The sequence below is a fragment of the Oryzias latipes genome, chromosome 17 (assembly GCF_053564925.1).
Source record: "Oryzias latipes strain Hd-rR chromosome 17, Olatipes_Hd-rR_3.1".
NCBI lineage: Eukaryota > Metazoa > Chordata > Actinopteri > Beloniformes > Adrianichthyidae > Oryzias > Oryzias latipes.
This window is the reverse complement of record NC_136253.1, coordinates 3,715,909-3,736,000: the sequence shown is the minus strand read 5'-3', so window position 1 is coordinate 3,736,000 and position 20,092 is coordinate 3,715,909. Positions and strand designations below refer to the sequence as shown.

Below are 20,092 nucleotides of genomic sequence, written 5' to 3'. Positions count from 1 at the left end.
GTATATGGATATTGTCAGTGCATTTTAGAATTGAGGATGGTTATTCCTGTTGGAAAGAAGCTGTTTTTGAGCCTGTTCGTTTTGCTTCGGATGCCTCTGTAGCGCCTCCCAGAGGGCAGCAGGTCGAACAGGTCAGAGCCGGGGTATGTGTGCAACTATGATCTCCCTGGTTTTGCTAGTGTTCAGGGTGAGGTTGTTCTCTGCGGACCAGGTGGAGGGGTGGTGTTGGGTGGTTTCATGGCGAGCAAAGAAACAGTTAAGCTCCTCTGCCCGTGTAGCATCTGGAGCTGCTGTGGACACATCACAGCCCCTGAAGTTCGTGATGTCTTGGATGCCTCGCTAAACTTCTCGTGGATTGTTGCTGGATATGTGGGCCTCCATGCGCATCCTGTGGTCTGCCTTGGCTGCTTTTACTCTTTTTTTCAAGTCAGCTTGGGCAGAACTGTATAGTGCTCCGTCCCCTGACCTGAAGGCAGCGTCTCGAGCTCTGAGGAGGGAGCGGACTTGGGTAGTCATCCAGGGTTTCCGGGTTGGAAAAACCCAGATGGTTTTGTCCACAGTCACATTCCCAATGCAGAACTGTATGTAGTCCAACACTGTTCCAGTGAGTGTCTCCAGCTCCTGGTGGTGGAATAAGTCCCAGTTTGTCTGCAGGAAGCAGTCCTGTAGCATGGATAGGGCATCATTAGGCCAGGTTGTGATGGTCTTTGTGGTGGGCCTGGATTGGCGTCTGAGGGGGGGTGTAGGCCAGGAAGAGCAGGAGGGAAAGATGGTCTGACTGCCCGAGGTGGGGGAGTGGCTCTATAGGCCTGCTTGATGTTTGTGTAGACATGATCCAGAGTGTTCTCCCCCCTTGTAGAACACTTCACATGCTGGCAGAACTTCGGGAGAACAGTCTTTAAGATGGCCTTATTAAAATCTCCTGCTACAATGTGAACGCCATCGGGGTGAGCCCGCTGCTGTTTGTTTATGCCGTTCAGCAGGAGAGAGAGGGCTGCGTTTACGTTGGCGTCTGGCGGGAAGTACACAGCCGTGATAATTACAACAGTCAGCTCTCTTGGTCGAAAAAAAGGCCAACATCTAACAGACAAGAACTCCACGTCTGGGGAGCAGTGCTGATCGATGATCGTTCCGTTGTTGCACCAGTTTTCGTGCACGTAAACACAGAGTCCCCCTCCTCTGCTCTTACCGGAGTCCTTTGTTCTGTTCCCGCAGAGCATAGTGCGGCCATCGAGTTGCACGCTAGCATCGGGTATGTCCGGGTGAAGCCAAGTTTCTGTGATGATGAGCGCACAGCAGTTGTTGACATGGTGATTCCCTTGACATGGTGATTCCCAACCAGCTGTAGTCTCAAGTTGTCCATTTTATGAACCAGCGATCTGGCATTTGAGAGGAAAAGGCTCGGTAGAGGTGGCTTGTGTGGTTGATTTTGTAGCCTTAGCATGACGCCAGATCTGCTGCTTCCTCTCCCTCTTGATGTTGTACTCGTGGCGGAAGTTGCTGGAAACAGCAGTTTGATGTCGGTTTCCAATGTCCAAGAGCATCTGGCGAGTGTAGTGGGTGTTAGCCACACCCAAAAATAAAAAAGGAAGCGAGAAGGTATAGAAAAGGAATAAAGAAATTATAGAAAAAGAAGCACTGAATGGGGAGCCGAGAGCCGCTGCACCTATGCGCGCCGCCATCTTGGAAAAAAAAAAAATAGGTACTTGGGGTGCAGTCCTCGTTGCGGCACCAAATCAAGGAGTGCAGGGGCCGCGATCTGCAGGGAAGCTGCAGGATGAGCAGAGACTGTGGAACTTGGAAGCCAGACGACTTTGTCAAGGGTTTTACGTCATCCGCCGGAAACTGAGTGCTGACCGGGGAGTAGGGGTCGCAGGCTCAGGAAGCGATGCATAGATAAAGACAAAAGCAGTATTAGTCTTGGCCATGAATATATAAATAACTTAGAACTGATCAGTTTAGAATGCTTGAGATAAAGGGAATAAAGGTGCTTTTAAAGAACAAATCTGAGAAACTGGAATCAAGTATTGAGTTTAAAGAGAGGGTTCTCTTTGTGCATTCACCGCCCCATAGAAAGCCATCAGAAGCACAGATTCCAACAGAGAATCGACAGTGAAATATGGAACCTGCTCATAATCTTAACACCAACATTTTAAATGCACCAATGGTAAGAGAAAAGAACTCTTTTGTCATTTCCGGAGGGATGCACCTTTAGAAGACCATGGAGGAGCAGGCGAATGGAAGGTTATCCAGGGACCAAGGAGATTCGTAAATGAGGAAGTTCAACATCTCACATAGCAATGGACGGCAGCTCGGCTGGATTTAATAACAATAATAATAATATATTGTATTTGTATAGTGCTTTAAATGGCACGCAAAGATGCTTTACATCATGGGAGCAAAACAGTTAATAAGAACAAGAGCTAATAAAATAAAAACAAAAACATAAAAAGAGAGATTAAAGATTAAAAGCAATTTTAAAAAGATGGGTTTTAAGTGATTTTTAAAAAATTGGGAGGTCAGCGCAGTCTCTGAGATGTTGGAGCAGCAATGGAGAAGGCTCTGTCTCCCCAATTACGATGCTTGGTCCGACAGGGGAGGGACAAAAAGTTAGCATCAGACGAGAGCAGAGAGCAGGAAGGGCTGTGATGCTGCAGGAGATCAGTGATCAACATCACTGAAGCTAGACAGCATCAGTGATATTGTTTCTACGGCCAGGGATAAAATTTGCTCGTAGTATAAAGTTATTTAAACACTAAACCACGTCAACTATTTATCATCACACTTCTTGAAACAACCTTTGTAATAATCTCCACAGCTGAATTCTCTCAGAACACCATGACCCTTTAATGGACCTTTATAGCTGTGGATTTGTGTTCAACATCCTAAATTTCTGGCGGTCGGACATTCATAAACCAGTCCTCATAAAATTCCCCCCAAAACCAACGGAGGGCGCAGCTTCAGAAAACAAGTGGAGGGAGACCGAAGACCCGAATCAGTCATCGCCACAACGAAACACCACTCCAAGCATCGAGAAAGAGAGACCAGAAATGCAAGACAGAGAAACATCCAGAACAAGGAACACGGAGGTCCGGTACTGAACTACCTAGAAAACAAGATGAACAGATGACCGTGGGGAATAATGCACATAGCAAAATTCAGGTGGCCCAACAGCGACAAAATCCCTTTTTATACATCCAAAGATTGAAAAACAATGCGCGGCACAAATGCGAGGGACTTCATAGTGGGAAGAGAGGCTTGCATCAATGAACCAGAGATCCATGGCAGAAAATACATCCAGACGGTTGGAGGACCATACGTCTTACTTAGATAAAGCGGAAACCTAGATTCGAAAATGAGTCGCGACCACAGAGATGCAAAAGGCCGGGGATAAAGGAGGAAAATCGACCACCGAGAAATCAATAATATGCAAAACGAAGGGGAGCCCATAAGATTACATAAAGTCCAGCAAACGGCTTCTGACAAATGTAGTTGAAAACAGGAAGACTGTTACGACAGCCGAAAAGTAAACCGATAAATAATACTTTGAGTGCCAACTAATGCCAAGAAGACGCCACTGGGAGGAATGGAGAGGCAGAACAGTGAGAACATCAGCGATATCCGCCTTCATTAATTAATCATGGCGATGGCATGGTCAGCCGAAGTGTAAAAAACAAACAAAACCGGAAGGATCACCAGGAATTAGGTTGCTAATGCCCAGAATGGACGAACTGTGAGGCGCCGACAGCAATGGCTCATATATAGGTCGTGTCAAACCTGAATACTTCCGAGTGGCCACCCTCGGGAAAATGGGGAGCCCATCACATAGCCCCCACAACCAGCCAGAAACCCCTAAACCAACCAGCCAGAGAGAGAGAATAACAAAATATCTGTCAGGTTGAGAAGATGGGGCCACGCACAAAGCTGACTCATTCACAAGGGTGGCTGATGTCAGTTCCCCGAAGGCTGGGGCCAGACTCTCTGGGGAACACAGAGCAGGGTGGCTGTCCACACACCAGCTGGCCCTGAGGGAGGAGGGTGGAGCAGAACCAGACGCTGAGCATGCAGTGCTGATGACACGAGGATCGCTGTTTCCGGACCAAGCAAATCAAAATGAGAAATGGTACCACAGATGCTTCATAAAAGAGACCAGTGACAAGTAAGATGTCCACAGATGAAAGACAGGTCAAACGATGAAACAATCCCAACGGTGGCTAAACTATCAATTGTACACAGCAGCTTCAACAGAAAGACACAAAACAGAGAGCCACCATAAGAAAGCCAGCACTGAATGATGGCCAACATTCACATCTGGCTCCTAAATAACACATCAACAGAGGAAAAACACCAAAAGACATAACAAATTCAACCCATCCAGACGAGGACCGCCAGCCTTCATAACCACCGAAAATACCCCACAATCCCCAAAACGATACCCAGACAATGCAGAGCCACACAGCAGACACCGAACCAGGTGCACATCATTACGTTCAAGAATAAGAACTGCAATTCCCAGGGTCCTTAGGGGCGTGAGAGGCGTGAGGGTCGAGCAGAGAACCAGGCAGAGCCTCGGAAAAGCTTCAACACAGAAAAAAACACAGGAAGAGGACAGCATGGCACGCTCACCATAGGGATTCCAGTGATCACAGTATTCTAGAAGGCCCAAACATCTCCCAATCGAGCTCCGCTGACAACCCGAATAGGGATGGGTATCGTTAAGGTTTGAATGGTACTACTACTCTTATTGATGCTGCTTAACGATCCGGTATTTCAACGATACTCTTATCGATACTTTTTGAGGACGAAAAATAAATAAATAAATGAATAACAAACCTGATCCTCTCAAAGAGACATTTGGAACAGTTTCCCACTGAGATAAAAGCACAGGGAGCCGCAACACTATATGTGTTAGAAAAAATGTTTTTGCCGATATATCATGATTGTTCATTTGGCAATACAGTGATCCCTTGCTATATCACGGTTTACTTTTCACGGTTTCGCTACTTCACGGATTTGCATCGTGCATTGTGTTCTGCATTCTGATTGGCTAAAAAAGTCACTCCGCTTCTTCTCTACCTGCGCGTCAATAATGTTGCAGTTTAATATGTACACGTACGTAAATCAGCTTTCCAAATTACGTACATGCAAATCATCTTGCAATTTCCTGTTTCTCTAAAACCCATAGAAAAAGAGCGACACCAACTGTCAATCACTATGTTCTTCTCCCGAACAAACACACACAGCTGCACCGCGGGCTTGAGAAGGAGAAAACACTGCAGCTTCTCAGACTGAAGAGCATTGAAATACACCTGGGCCACTATTTGTCCGTTTGTACTTTGTATTTTTTTCATGATCATTTTAAATTTTCTCCCGTTTAATTCAATTACTCTCGGGTCGCGGTGGGCGGGGCTAATCTCCGCGATTTGAAGCCTTCTGTTCACATTGATGATTAAAATTATTATTTGACAGTACTGTACAGAAGTTATTTGTTGAAAAAAAAACGTTTTTAAAGTACTTTGATTTGTGAAACAAATGTTTGAGCCTGTAAAATGGTTTGTTCTTCTTTTCAATGTATAACAGAGTATTTAATTGTATAATAATTGTTAAAAAAAATAGAGGTTTCTACTTCACGGATTTTGCCTATCACGGGTTCTTTTTGGAACGTAACCCCCGCGATAAACAAGGGTTTACTGTACTTGTATTGATTCAAAATGCTTTCAGTATATTTATTTAATTAAATTATATTTATTCTTTATGTGCAGGATGTTTCCTTTGATCTTTTGTCCATTTTCCACATCCTTGAATAGACTTTTCTGTCTCTCAAACACAAGAGTTATAATGATGGGAACAAATTCACTTTGATGCAGACTCCTTTCTGTTTATTTATTTAATCCAGTGAACCCAATAAATTGTATTAATTTTATGGATGACAACTATTTTTTATTTGGAAACAGCTGTTAAATTGTCTGGAATTATAAGCAGTGAGTCTAAGCCCCGCCCCCGCCTCTCTACCTGTTCGTTGATTCCCCCCGCGTTCGACCCCCCCCCCCCCCCCCTCCAGCGTTTACTACACAGACAGCGCAACATACGGTCATCGTAGCAGCACGGTGACAGGATAGTAGAGGCGCCCGAACGCAAAATGGGTGGTCAAAGTCTAGGGGAATAAAATGAGTTTTGGGGGGGGGGCGCTCAGGTGTCCCCTACTAGATCGCCACTGACTGTCTTTCCAGAAAAAATTTCCATCCCATGACAGACTCTGGTCGGTGTTCACAGCTGCAGACATGCCCCCTCCACGCGTTCACGCGGGTGTCTTCTTCCTGCCTGCTTGCTCTACCTGACGCGCCGCGGACTGTCTGAACAATAACCCCCCCCCGTGCACACAAATAGCCCGAACACTGCTGGACGCTCACCCCGGAGATGCACGCCGGAGACGCGGGCACTGCTGCGCTGGGAGCCGCGACACTGCCTGCTGAACAACCGAAAAAGGAGGGGCAGACGCGGGGAAGACGGACGCTCCCACACCAGAAGAAGGGGGACCAACAGGTCAGAAAAAGAACGGGGGGAAGACATATGACGCTGAAAAAGCGAGAAGAACAGTGAGCATGGAGAACTGGTGATGAATGCAGAGCTCGTGGAAAAGGAAGAAGAGGATTGGACCGCACCTGGACTTAAGTTGGACGCTGAACAGGTGAGTTGATTAGACTGAACCGCCCGCGGCGAGGAGGAACCAGGTAAACGCACTGCTAGAGTTGTCTGCCTGAAATACTCCCAGGGTCATTCACTTTAAACAATGAGCTCTGGGTTTATATTGGTAGCAGTGGGATTATATAAATTCCCTTCCTCTCAGTCTCTTTCAACCAATTAATTAAACCAGACATGACAGTTATTATATTTGATGGGTTCAATGTGTCATGTATATTACTGTATGCATAAGTGCAAATACAGTATGTCTGTCTTTAATAAAGAGCAATTATATTGTTAAAAAGCCACTTCAATCATCTTTTGATCAATTTTCAAAGCATTCACAGTGGTCTTTTAATTAGGATTATGCCATTTTTAGCCAAAATTTGGAAACCTGCGTCTTTTTCTAGGACAAAGTTTTTGCAGAGCAGCAATAGTCTGAAATTTGCTTCTTAGTACTGGTTGGAACTGTTGGCGGGTAGTAACCCTGCCCCTACTTCCCATCATCCCTTTGTATACATTCTCTCCCTCTGGCATACAGCCCTTCACATCCCCAACCTAACATTAGCAGCGAAACAAAAATGGCGAGCAATGTTGGAGCTATCCAGCTTAAGCTAGATACCAGCTTAGACAGGGAAAATGGAAACATATGTGGAACTAGTTGAAGCTTATTGGCTCCCCACGGTATTTTTATGTCACAAATAAGCTTTTTTTTCAAATGGCATTTAATTTTCCACTTCTGATTCACAACAATTTGAATAAAGACATACTCAGGGTGTATTGAGACTGGAAAAATCCTTTGTTTCGGATCAAGCGCGCTTAATTTGTTCTGCAGTCCCGAACTTTGCGTTTGGTTTGTATTCAGACTGGCATCAAGCGGACCATTATGTTACCAATCAAAGCTTGTAAACAAAACCACCTGACTAAAGATCCCTTCAGTCATTGGCCAGGAATTATAAAGGCGGGTTGAAACAACAAGTGAAAGACGGAAGTGATGCGCTTTACAATACTTATATGAACAGTTAACTTGTTAAAATTTTATATGTGATTATCCATTTTGAACGCCGGAAACAACACTTTTAACTTGTTACTTTGCTACGACGGAGGCATGATGCCAGGCAGTACTAGCAAGGAGACTTGCCATGTGTGCTTTAACTCAGAGGATGCCAGTTACTGCAGTAATGAGGAGATGTTGGTTATAAAGGTAGGCTGCTAAGTGTTTATGACTAATAGATTGTCGGGAAGCAATGTGGATCACATTAAAAGTTATTTAAATGGGCCTGCATTGATCCGACCACATTCTAATGAGATGATGTGTCTCATCGTTGTGGTGTTATGGCATTGTTTTAAGAGAATTCTGTTAAGGAATCAACAAGGTAGCTTTTAGGGTGATGTCACAGCAGAGCCGGCCGTGTGTCGAGTAACGAGACACAGAAAAGCATTTAAGAAGCATTTTCCGCCAAGCTAACATAAACATCATAACAAATAATCAGTTAACCATTTTTTCTGTTTAATAACACGACAATCGTTTCTTCACATTTGTCTGCAGCTCATCTGTTGCTTCATTCCTGCTCTGTTTACGTCGGCTACGGTGAGCGTTTTGGTTCAGTTGTTCCACTGAGAGGACCGATTGTATTCAGATTGAGGAATCTCTGAGCAAACCAATTGTAAAACGAAGCGAGACCACCTCAAAAGATGGATCCAAGATCCTGGACCAGGATTCGCTTGGGTGTCTTTAGACTGACAATTTGTTCTGGATTAGCTGGGGAAACAAACTCTGATTCCCTTAACCCTTGTGCTATCCTAGGCACTTTAACATTGGGAGTTGGGTCATCTAGACCCACTAGACTTTTTTTTCAATGATTTGTGATCTTCACTGGTGTCCATGGATTACATGAAATCCTTTTCACCTTTATCCACCGTTGTCATGGTAGGGAGAACACGTCAATGTAAGGATGGGGTCATCTGGACCCCAAAGGATAGCACAAGGGTTAAAGCGGCCCAACTGCATCCAGCTTGAACACAGCCTCTCAATATATTTCCTCCATCATTAGAAAAATGCAACAAGAACATGTTATTAATGCCAAAAACGCAATTTTCATAGGAAAAATGTAGTCTATTTTCAATTTTTGAAATAATATCTTAAATAAATCGGAAATATCTATAATTTATATTATGTAACTTTTTTCTTTTGTTTTTTCTTTGGCAGAAGATTGCTTGAAATAAACCAATCCATCTAACATTTAAACAAAATATTTATTATCTAAGACCAAAATGTATCACCATGCAGCTCACAAACTACCCTATGTTTCAAGCAAATTAAGTATGAGTTTTACATGAACAAATAAGCTCCACTGGAATGAAGACAAACCGGATTTAGTCCTCTCAGCAAAATTGGCATCTTTTCATCTGCCTGAAAGTGGATATTAAACTTTAAGCAGGATGAATGTTGCAGTAAAGCTTTTATTTATAATATTGTGTTCAAAGATGGAAACCAAACACAGCAAACTCTTGCAGTAATTTTGTCTCAGTCAGCAACAAAGTTCTAAACCAGATTCCGACGAGGGTTTTTTTTTTTTTACTCTCTGAAAAACCTCTACTGCAATTGTCCCTCCAGTGTAATAGCTCTTCACAATTACCTGATAATAAATGGTTTTCCTAAGGAAATGCAACTCATCTTTATAACTGACTATAACTATTAGAATTAATCTCTCACTTTCACCACTGTAATAAATTCTTCGGGTTTATTGTAGCTCTACAGCTTATTTACGGCCTCTGAATAATTCTTCAGAGCCCAATTATTCTACCAGAGAAAGCCGAGCTGTCATCATGACTTTGGTGCCAAGAAAAACATGTCAGACATTTTACAGACAGCAATGTTTAACACGTTTGGATGTTTTATACCTATGGTTCACAAACCCAACAAGGCTAATAAAAAAATATCCCCCCTATTTTTTGCTTCATTCAGCTTTAGGTTTAGTGAAGATCCTGAGAAGAGGAGAGGAGAGTCATCTCAGAACCAAGTGTTAAACCCAGACATAAACATTAATGTGGCGAAACGTTGCTAAATGAGCTCTGACACATCAGACAGACTTTAGATGCGTGAAGTCAGAAATGCAGTACTGCAGCCAAGTGCTTTTTAATGAGTGTTAAGTGCAATAAACACGAGTTGTGTGGAGCAGCCGCAATAACACCCACAGTTAAAGGATTTGAGCATCAGTTGCTGCTCTTTTCTTTGGTTTGTGTGACCAGTATCTTTTATCAATATGCAGTAAATCATGTAACCCAAAATATTCTCTGAGTTATGAGAAGAGTTTATGCAACTGCATGATTCTTTGCTTCTTCAAAGTCAGATGAGGCTGTTTTAAAGCCAGTGTCATTACAAACCTGTGTGGCAGAAGACTCCGCTGTATGCAGACTGGCTGCAGTCGCAGTGGAAGCCGTTGTCTTTCTCCACGCAGCGGCCCTGGTGGTGGCAGAGCGAGCCGTAGCTGCTGCAGTGACCCGGACAGCCGGGTCGGACCCCCGGCGTGATCTTCGCTCTTTCCTCCAGATCCAGAGTGGCGCCGTTCAGCTGCAGAGAGCGAATACAACCACGGAAGCCCTTCTGTCTGGACGCTGTTCCACCTGAAAGAAGGATTTGGAATTCAAGTTGAAAAGGGTTTTGATTCGAATTTTGATTCTCAATCTTCTTTTTAAATGTATATATATTTATTTTAATTTACACCTTCTACACAGGAGCTTTCGCTTCAGTGTTTACATTCTTTAGACTACCTTTAACTTTTTACACAATCAACATAATTCCAGCAGATGCTGAAGAAGAGAAAAACGGCTTTGCACCAATATGCAACACTTTATCTTAGTAATGTGTTTCATTTCAAGTACAAAGCCCATACAAGAAGCCGCTTTTCTCCACGTCAGAATCAGCGGATTCATAAGCAGTCGTAGAGTTACAGTATGACAAAGAGTGTGTTGGGTTTAGATGAAGCCAGCAACATCTGTGTTAAAGATAAGTCTAGCAATATAAACTGGAAAACATCCAAACTTTAATGAACATTCTTGAAATTGTAAAAAAAAAAAAAAAAAAAAAACTTACAGAAAGCTGAATGCTTTGAAAGTAAATGTTTTCATTTTTAAGTCAATTTATAAACCTATTGACATGATTTATGGGATTGATGGTTCAATTCTTTTCTAAATTAAGTTGACTTCAATTATATCAATTGCACCTCTTTATGGCTTACTTTACGTTTAGTACAAGTGATGATGTGGAAAATCCACAGTCCTGGCTGAACTGCTCATCAGCAGCAGCAACAACCATTTAGACTTGTCTTTTTTTTTCTTCTTGGTTTGAAGCTTTATAGCTATAGGTTTGTAAACCTTTCAATTTAAATCATTGCTTTTTTAGCCTTGCTTTTTCCTTAAGTGAGACATGTCTATTGTTCTGTTGCTCCCAGAATGAAGGACAAACAACCCACTACTAAATGAAAAGAAAATATCCCCATTAGACATATCAGTTTGATTGATATCTTAATGGGGATATTTTGTACAAATCCACCTCTACATGTAATGCTAAAGTCACCAATTTATACAGACTTCTATAATATCAAATTTTCTTCACTTTTTACATTTTGATTTCTCATAGACGGAAGACATCTCTATCCAACAAATATGACAAAGCAGCACTATTGTCATGATGTGTTGGGACGCTGGAACGCAGAAAGAGACGCACGGATGTAGGTAAATTAGGATTTATTAAATTAGTTGGTAGTTGCAAAGAGTTCCTGACGTTGCCACCGTAGATTCGGCAAGGTGTGGATGTGAAGGTAAGTCTTTCTTTGTTTTGAGCGGCGAAGGGGGGAAGTCGTTTGGCTGAGCAGCGGCTTTGTTGTTGTGTTGTGGTTCGGCTGGAGTCGTGGCTTGGCGCTTGTGAAAGAACCCAGATCAGCAATTGTGGTGTAGAAGTCCTGCAGGCAGATCGAAAACTTGGATGAGAAACTAATTTCACTACGTAATACGTTTGGTGTAGACAAGATAACGATTGACCAGGTACTGCACCATTGAGGGCAACAAACTGGCAATGAATACTGGAAGGCGGCCATCATACATACTGAAGCAGGAGATGAGGTAAGTGCGGACAGCTGGGTTCCATCTGTGAATGAAGCAGAGAGTGGAGGGGGGAGGAGAGGTCTCCCGGAGATGCCATGACAGTAACCCCCCTCAATGACCGCCTCCAGGCGGTCCAGGACGCCGGTCGAGATGGGCCCAAAGAGGGAAGGATCGAGGACAAGGGAACGGGAGACCCAGGAACGTTCTTCGGGCCCATAACCCTCCCAATCCACCAAAAACTGGAATCCATGACCCCGACACCGGACATCCAAAACACGACTAGCCGTGAAGGAGGGAGCACCGCCAATGATACGGGCGGGAGGCGGGGCAGCGGAAGACGGGCAAAGCGGACCTTCATTGACAGGTTTAATCTGTGATATGTGGAATGAGGGATGGATTTTAAGAGCCGCAAGCAACCGGAGGCAGACGCCGGTAGGGTTGATGACTTTATTAATTTCGTAGGGACCAATGAACTGGGGGGCAACTTTGCGAGAAGTAGACTGGATCGGGATGTTCCTAGAAGAGAGCCATACCTTCTGACCAGGTTGGTACGTGGGTCCTACCACCCTGTGTCAATTGGCGATTTTACAGTTATTCTATTTGGCACGTAGAAGTGCCTCCCTGGTCTGTCTCCAGATGCCCCTGCATCGGTGGAGGTGATGTTGGACCGAGGGACCCGCCACATCGATTTCCTGGGACGGAAACAGGGGTGGTAGGTACCCAAGGCAGGCCTCAAACGGGGAAAGTCCTGTGGCATAAGAGGGAAGGGAATTATGAGCATACTCGATCCAAACTAAATAGGTCGACCAATCAAAGTCATTCTGGGCCGTCAAACAACAGAGTGCCGCTTTCAAGTCCTGGTTGGCCCGTTCCGCTTGGCCCAGAGGAAAGACTAACGGTGGCCCCTAGAGCTGAGCAAAAAGCCCTCCAAACCTGTGATAGAAATTGAGGACTCCTGTCGGAAACGATGTCAGCGGGGATACCATGGTATCTGAAGACCGTATTGACAAGAATGTTGGCGGTTTCCTTTGCAGTAAGAAGTTGGGGTAGGGGAATGAAGTGAGCTGCTTTGGAGAATCAATCAATTACTGTGAGGATAACAGTGTTGGTTAGTGAAATCCAAGGCCATTGTGAGACTATAGCCTATTGGGCGTGGACAAAGGATGGAGACGACCTGAGGGGAAAGAATTGGAAGACTTGGAGCGTGCACAGGTGGAGCAGGCTCCAATGTACTCACACAAATCCTTTTCCATAGTGGGCAAAAGAAAAGACGACAGAGTAAGGCCAGGGTCCTGTGGATGCCAGCGTGGCAGGAGACTGTGGATGAATGCCTACCAGGTGATGACGTCTGATCTTAAGGAGGAAGGGACAAACAGAGTACCAACGGGACAAGGGACATGGTTAGTCTCTTCACATTGGGACAGGGGTTTTGATATAAGATTTTTCAAAGATTGTTCACCTTTCAGCTTTTCCCGCATCAGATTCACACATGGGATTTGGCAGAGATTTTTACACAGGATGCCCACTTCCTGACAGCAACCTGTATCTTATTCGGGCTGAGGATCAGCAGGGAGACACAGGCTTAGGCCCCTCTTGTGGCTACAATGTTAGGCAGTAGAGCGATGAGTCTTGCCAAAGGACCCACACTGTTTAAAGCTCATTGCACACCCTGGGAATCAAACCCTGTTTTCCTGCGTGCCAGTCCCGAACATAAAGGGCCTACATCATGCTAAATCATTTTTTGAGCTTTTAAGGGTATTGTAATGTTCATTTTCCACGAAAAAAAAAAACCCAAAGTGGTACCCGTTCACGCATTTCTGAGTATTCCTGCTAAAAACAGTGGTCTCCAACTACCGGGCCGCGGGCCGGTACCGGTCCGTGGATCACTTGGCACCGGGCCGCAGAAGAATTAATTAATTATGCCTGGTTCTTTTTATTTCTTTTGAGTTTCGACAATGTTTTATTTGAACAGAGCTTTTATTTTGAAAAATAACCAGATTCTGGGCAGAGGCCCCAGGGAAGACCCAGGACACTCTTGGCTGGCCCTGGAAAATTTGGGCGTCCCCCAGCTCCTCTGGGGATGAAAGTCTGGGAATCTTTTTTTAGACTGCTGCCCCCGCAACCCGCTCCCGGATGTGTGGAAGAAGATGGATGGATGGATGGATGGAAGGATGGATGGATGAAAGGATGGAAGGATGGATGGATTCTCTCAGCTACTTGAGCTGTAAAGTTTGGTCATGGGAGGAAAAATGAAAACATTTGAACGATCTTTCATTCTGAAAAAAAATTGGTTTTGAAAATCGACAGGAATCATTTGGATACATTTCAGTCACTTGAATGCTAAAAGTAGTTTTGCGGCGTGCTACATGAGAAATTGGTAACACTTTATATTAAGATTCCTTAACAAGCTCTGTTAACACATTAACAAGCATTATAAATGAATTTATAGGGTGTTAGTAAGACATTTATTAGTACAATAAGTCTAATAAGGTTTATTAAATTACTTAGTTAACACATTTACAAGCATTATTATTAGGATGTTTTTAAGATGCTAATGATGCATTTTACATATTATATCATACATATTATAGGTGCCTAACAAATGTCTCAGTGTTAATAAGCTTAATAAGATTTATTAACAACCTTTGTTAACAAATTAAGAAGTATTATTATTGTTTGGGGTTCTAGTAAGATATTTATTAGCATTGTAGACGCCTGACACAAGCCTAAGTGTTCATAAGCTTAATAAGTTTTATTAATGAACTTAACAAATTAATAGGCTTTATTAATGTGTCAGATGCTAGTAATATATTTATTAGCATTATAGATGTCTTGCAAATACCTGAAAGTGTTAATAAGATTTATTAACATCTAAAGTCAGACCATTGTCTTCTAAATCCATATTACTAAACTGCTTATAAGCTTTACAAATGTATTAATTAACTTTGTTAATAGTTTATTAATTGTGTTGCAGCACCTCATCTAAAGTGTGGACGTTTTTTAGCACAAACAACCACAAAGCATAAAGATTGTAAAAAGAACTTTATGACATTAAAACAGACTAAACATACACAAATCGTTCTGTAAAAGATATATAATAATTTAATTCAGACAAATAATTTTTTTAAAAACATATATACTGGTGTTGGATGACTAGCATCATAGCTAATAGGATAAAGTATTAGCATCTATCCTGAGTGAAACATTCATTGCAAATCCCATCACCAGGAGACAATTCTCTGCATTCAATGCCAACTGCATTCAACCACATTTGCCTTGCTTCAAAGTCCACAAGAAAGTTGCACAAGCCAGTCATTTTTGAAGAACGAAGACAATAAACCTACAGGAGCCATGCAAAAGCTAACACGCTAACCTGCCCATCTATGAATAAAGATGGGCAGGTTAACTAATGTCACCATTGGCTAATGAATCTGTCAATCAAACTCATCAGCAAAACAGGCGTGCTCACTTTCAGCCAATTGAATGGCCTCTTAGACTTTGCTTTCACACAGGTGACGAAAAAAGCCCCGCCCATCTTTGATTCTGTACCGGTCGGTCGTTAGCGTGTTAGCTTTAGCATGGCTCCTGTAGGTTTATTGTCTTCGTTCTTCAAAAATGACTGGCTTGTGCAACTTTCTTGTGGACTTTGAAGCAAGGCAACAGTGGTTGAATGCAGTTGGCATTGAATGCAGAGAACTGTCTCCTGGTGATGGGATTTGCAATGAATGTTTCACTCAGGATAGATGCTAATACTTTATCCTTATATTAGCTATGATGCTAGTCATCCAACACCAGTATATATGTTTAAAAAAAAATTATTTGTCTGAATTAAATTATTATATATCTTTTACAGAACGATTTGTGTATGTTTAGTCTGTTTTAATGTCATAAAGTTCTTTTTACAATCTTTATGCTTTGTGGTTGTTTGTGCTAAAAAACGTCCACACTTTAGATGAGGTGCTGCAAAACAATTAATAAACTATTAACAAAGTTAATTAATACATTTGTAAAGCTTATAAGCAGTTTAGTAATATGGATTTAGAAGACAATGGTCTGACTTTAGATGTTAATAAATCTTATTAACACTTTCAGGTATTTGCAAGACATCTATAATGCTAATAAATATATTACTAGCATCTGACACATTAATAAAGCCTATTAATTTGTTAAGTTAGTTAATAAAACTTATTAAGCTTATGAACACTTAGGCTTGTGTCAGGCATCTATAATGCTAATAAATATCTTACTAGAACCCCAAACAATAATAATACTTCTTAATTTGTTAACAAAGGTTGTTAATTAAGCTTATTAACACTGAGACATTTGTTAGGCACCTATAATATCAGTAAATGCATCATTAGCATCTTAAAAACATCCTAATAATGCTTGTAAATGTGTTAACTAAGTAATTTAATAAACCTTATTAGACTTATTGTACTAATAAATGTCTTACTAACACCCTATAAATTCATTTATAATGTTTGCTAATGTGTTAACAAAGCTTGTTAAGAATCTTAATATAAAGTGTTACCGAAATGTTGTATGTGGAATGTTTCCTTGCAAATGGATAAGGAATTAGTGCAGGGACAGAAAAACAGATGGAAGAAAGGGCTACGACTTCAAGACAAAAAATAATTTAACAGTAGGCCACCAGGAGTCCTGCTTAAAATATGTATTTATTGCAACAGGTGATTTCCCACACACGGGGCCAGTTTACATAGTACTCACAACATTCATTGGCAGAATATGTTTCTAGAGAACTGTACCACTGGACTGGCAGACAGGGGTGGTGGTTCCCCTCTTTAAGAAGGGGGACCGGAGGGTGTGTTCCAACTACAGGGGAATTACACTCCTCAGCCTCCCTGGGAAAGTCTATGTTAGGGTACTGGAGAGGAGAGTCCGTCCGATAGTTGAACCTCGGATTCAGGAACAACAGTGCGGTTTCCGTCCTGGTCGTGGAACAGTGGACCAGCTCCATACCCTATCTAGGGTGCTGTAGGGATTGTGGGAGTTCGCTTACCCAGTCCATATGTGTTTTGTGGATTTGGAGAAGGCGTTCGACTGCGTCCCCAGTGGTATCCTGTGGAGAGTGCTCTGGGAGTATGGGGTCCGGGAAGCCTTACTGAGGGCTGTCCGGTCTCTGTATGACCGGAGTAAGAGCTTGGTTCGCTTAGCCGGCAGTAAGTCAGACCTGTTCCCGGTCCACGTTGGACTCCTGCAGGGCTGCCCTGTATCACTGGTTCTGTTCATAGTTTTTATGGCGAAGGGATCTGGTATGGGGACCACAGGATTTCCTCTCTGCTTTTTGCAGATGATGTTGTCCTGTTGGCTTCATGGAGCCAGGACCTCCAGCGTGCATTGGGGCGATTTGCAGGCCGAGTGTGAAGCGGCTGGGATGAGGGTCAGCACCGCTAAATCTGAGGCCATGGATCTCGACCGGAGAAAGGCAGTTTGCCATCTCTCAGTGGGTGGAGTCTCCCTGCCCCAGGTGGAAGAGTTTAAATACCTTGGGGTCTTGTTCATGAGTGAGGGAAGACCGGAGCGTGAGATTGACAGGCGGATCGGAGCGGCGTCCGTAGTTATGCGGTCGCTGTAGCGGTCCGTTGTGGTGAAAAGAGAGCTGAGCCGAAAAGCAAAGCTCTCAATTTACCGGTCGATCTACGTTCCAACACTCACCTATGGTCATGAGCTATGGGTCATGACCGAAAGAAGGAGGTCCCGAAAACAAGCGGCTGAAATGAGCTTCCTCCGTAGGGTGGCGGGGCGCTCCTTTAGAGATAGGGTGAGAAGCACGGCCACCCGCGGAGAGCTCGGAGTAGAACCGCTTCTCCTCCACATCGAAAGGAGCCAGTTGAGGTGGCTCTGGCATCTAGTCCAGATGCCTCCTGGACGCCTCCCTGGAGAGGTGTTCCGGGCATGTCCCACTGGGCGGGGGCCCCGGGGAAGACCCAGGACACACTGGAGAGACTACATCTCTCGGCTGGCCTGGGAACGCCTTGGGAGCTGGAGGAAATGGATGGGACGAGGGAAGTCGAGGAGGAAGATGGATGGATGGATGGATGGATGGATTTTTCTAGAGATAAATGTTTCACTGGTGATATCTGTTATTATTATTATTAAAAGTTTAGTTTTTTGTGATGATCAGAAGTTTCTTTTCTTTTTAAAATCGGACCAAAATTAAGCATCTCCAGCAACCCCCACCCCTTTCCGCCAGGCCGCGGTAAAATCCCCAGGGGTTGAGCAGTCCGCAGCCACATAAACGTTGGGGAACACTGCTCTAAAACCCTTTGCTCTCAGCACCAGCCCCTCACGACCCACGAAAATGAGTGGGTTGTGAAAGTGTGAACAGCCCCTTCCAGGACAAGTCTGTGCTGTCAGCACCGCCCCCAAGCTAACACAACCACTTTCTCTACGGAGATAGGGGTGATCGGCAAAAACGCTTTCCTATTATGTCCACAATATACACATACATCTTTGCAAAAGTTTGGATTTTGTCTGTTTTTGTGGGCGAGAGACAGACACGCTGCCGAGGCCGAGTCTAGGTTGACGTCATGAAATGTGCGGCACGCACAAAGAGTGGAAGGTGGTGCCTCAGAGATCTAGTCAGAAAAATAACTAATACTTAATAAAAATTGTTTTTTGTGCCAACGGTAATATATCATCATATACATGGATATTGTTGACTATAAAAGACTTAAGAATACTGTAGCACAGTACAGGCCCTTTAACCAACTGGACTATCCAGCGGCACATAACAAAGATCTGATAGTGATAAAGATTTTTGTAGATTTAATAAACTAAATGCATTCTGTACAGGAGATACAGCACAGAGTAGATTGATCGGCATAGTCAGCAGCCAATCAGGACGCAAAACACTGTAAATAAGAAAAATGCAGGCAAAACTGTGCAGAAAGAAATCTGTAAAACAACAACAAGACTGCGAAAGATGAATCGCAGTATAGTGATGGAGGACTGTATGAACTTTTAGACGTATGTTGATGTTTCAAAAAAACTTTAACTAACCGAGGCATGACTATAAATCTCTCTATAGCACAAGAGACCAACAGCAATGTACAAAATTATTTTCATTTTCCTAAATATTCCTAAATTTGTGTCATTTGGACGGGTTGGGGATACATATAACAGATTCTCAAGTTCTGTTTGCTGGTTTTATTTTTAGTTTTGTGTTATTGTTTGGTTTTATTTCTCATGTCACACCTGGATGCTTTTCTTTTTGCCTCCTCCTCTGGTCCTTGTTCTCCATTAATATGCTCCTGAGTTTTGACACTTAGCTGGCAGTCTGTTCTCTGTGTTTTGTCTCTCTGTCACAGTTTCTCTGCCTTAATTCCATTTCTGGATAAGCCGGGTTAGCAACCCCGTTGTTCGTTTTTGTTAGTTTCTAATGAAACGGTTTTATTTTTTGTCTGGTTGCCACAATACCTCTTTCTCTTATCCTGAATTTGGGTCCAAGTCTTCTACTTTGCTATAACCTGTGTTGCTGCAGAGTAGATCTGTTTGGGTCAGAATGGAATGCATAAGCCAGAGCTTTAATGTTATGTGAGCTGAATCTTCTGAAACTTTCCTTTTTTACTTTGGATTTCTAGATTGTTCACCTATCAAGAACAGGGGATTCATGCCATCCTCCCTCCAATGCGCCAATGGGAATATTCCTCAACTTTCCTTTATTCTCCTTATTTAGCATTGCTCTTTCTGCTCCTATTTATGAACAGCATATGTTTCTCCTTGATACCTGCACCTTCTCACTTTTTAAATGAGGGTCTCTATTTGGGCAACAGATGTTGAGATGGAAAAGTGAATCATTATAGAAGAGCTTTTCTACACACTGATCTCAGCTTTCAGTGTCTGACAGCACAGGCAGCCCTTACATTTGACAGGCTGTCATTCCTGTTAAGACCACAGGCTAAAACTGTTATCATCAGTGTTAAAAGCTGACAACTGCCTGCTGTTCTGCAGCAAAGACTATAACATGCCTGACTCATTGATCTGAAGGGGGCTCCATTTCATGATTCTACAATTTAAAGAGGAGACAATTGGGAAAAGAGGAGCCACACAAAAACCAAAAAGAATAGCTTCCCCAAATGACAGTGAGAACCTTTTAATGCAAACATGACAAATAACTTAACTCAACAAATGCAAACATCATAAAGTAAACGACAAAACCAAGATGCATGGGTTTCTATTTGACCGTGATTCAGGAGAAAAATGAACCAACCATTCAGGGCTTTGAAACCACACAGAACAGCGGCATCAGGTGGCGGACTGGACGTATTTCCTTCAACTAAGC

The 20,092-nt window shown here is 43.0% G+C and overlaps 1 protein-coding gene across 9 annotated transcripts in view; it reads right to left on the bottom strand.

The window, feature by feature from the left end:
- LOC105356097 (contactin-associated protein-like 4) overlaps positions 1-20,092 on the bottom strand; it is a 258,282-nt gene that overhangs the window by 28,475 nt on the left and 209,715 nt on the right. For all 9 annotated transcript variants that reach the window (XR_013650452.1, XM_078934174.1, XM_078934178.1 and 6 more), the window contains one exon: positions 10,069-10,308. Coding sequence is in view for 8 of the 9 variants with exons in the window: in XM_078934174.1 (XP_078790300.1) it covers positions 10,069-10,308 (240 nt within the window). In the remaining variant the exon portion in view is untranslated. The remainder of the gene's footprint in view (positions 1-10,068; positions 10,309-20,092) is intronic.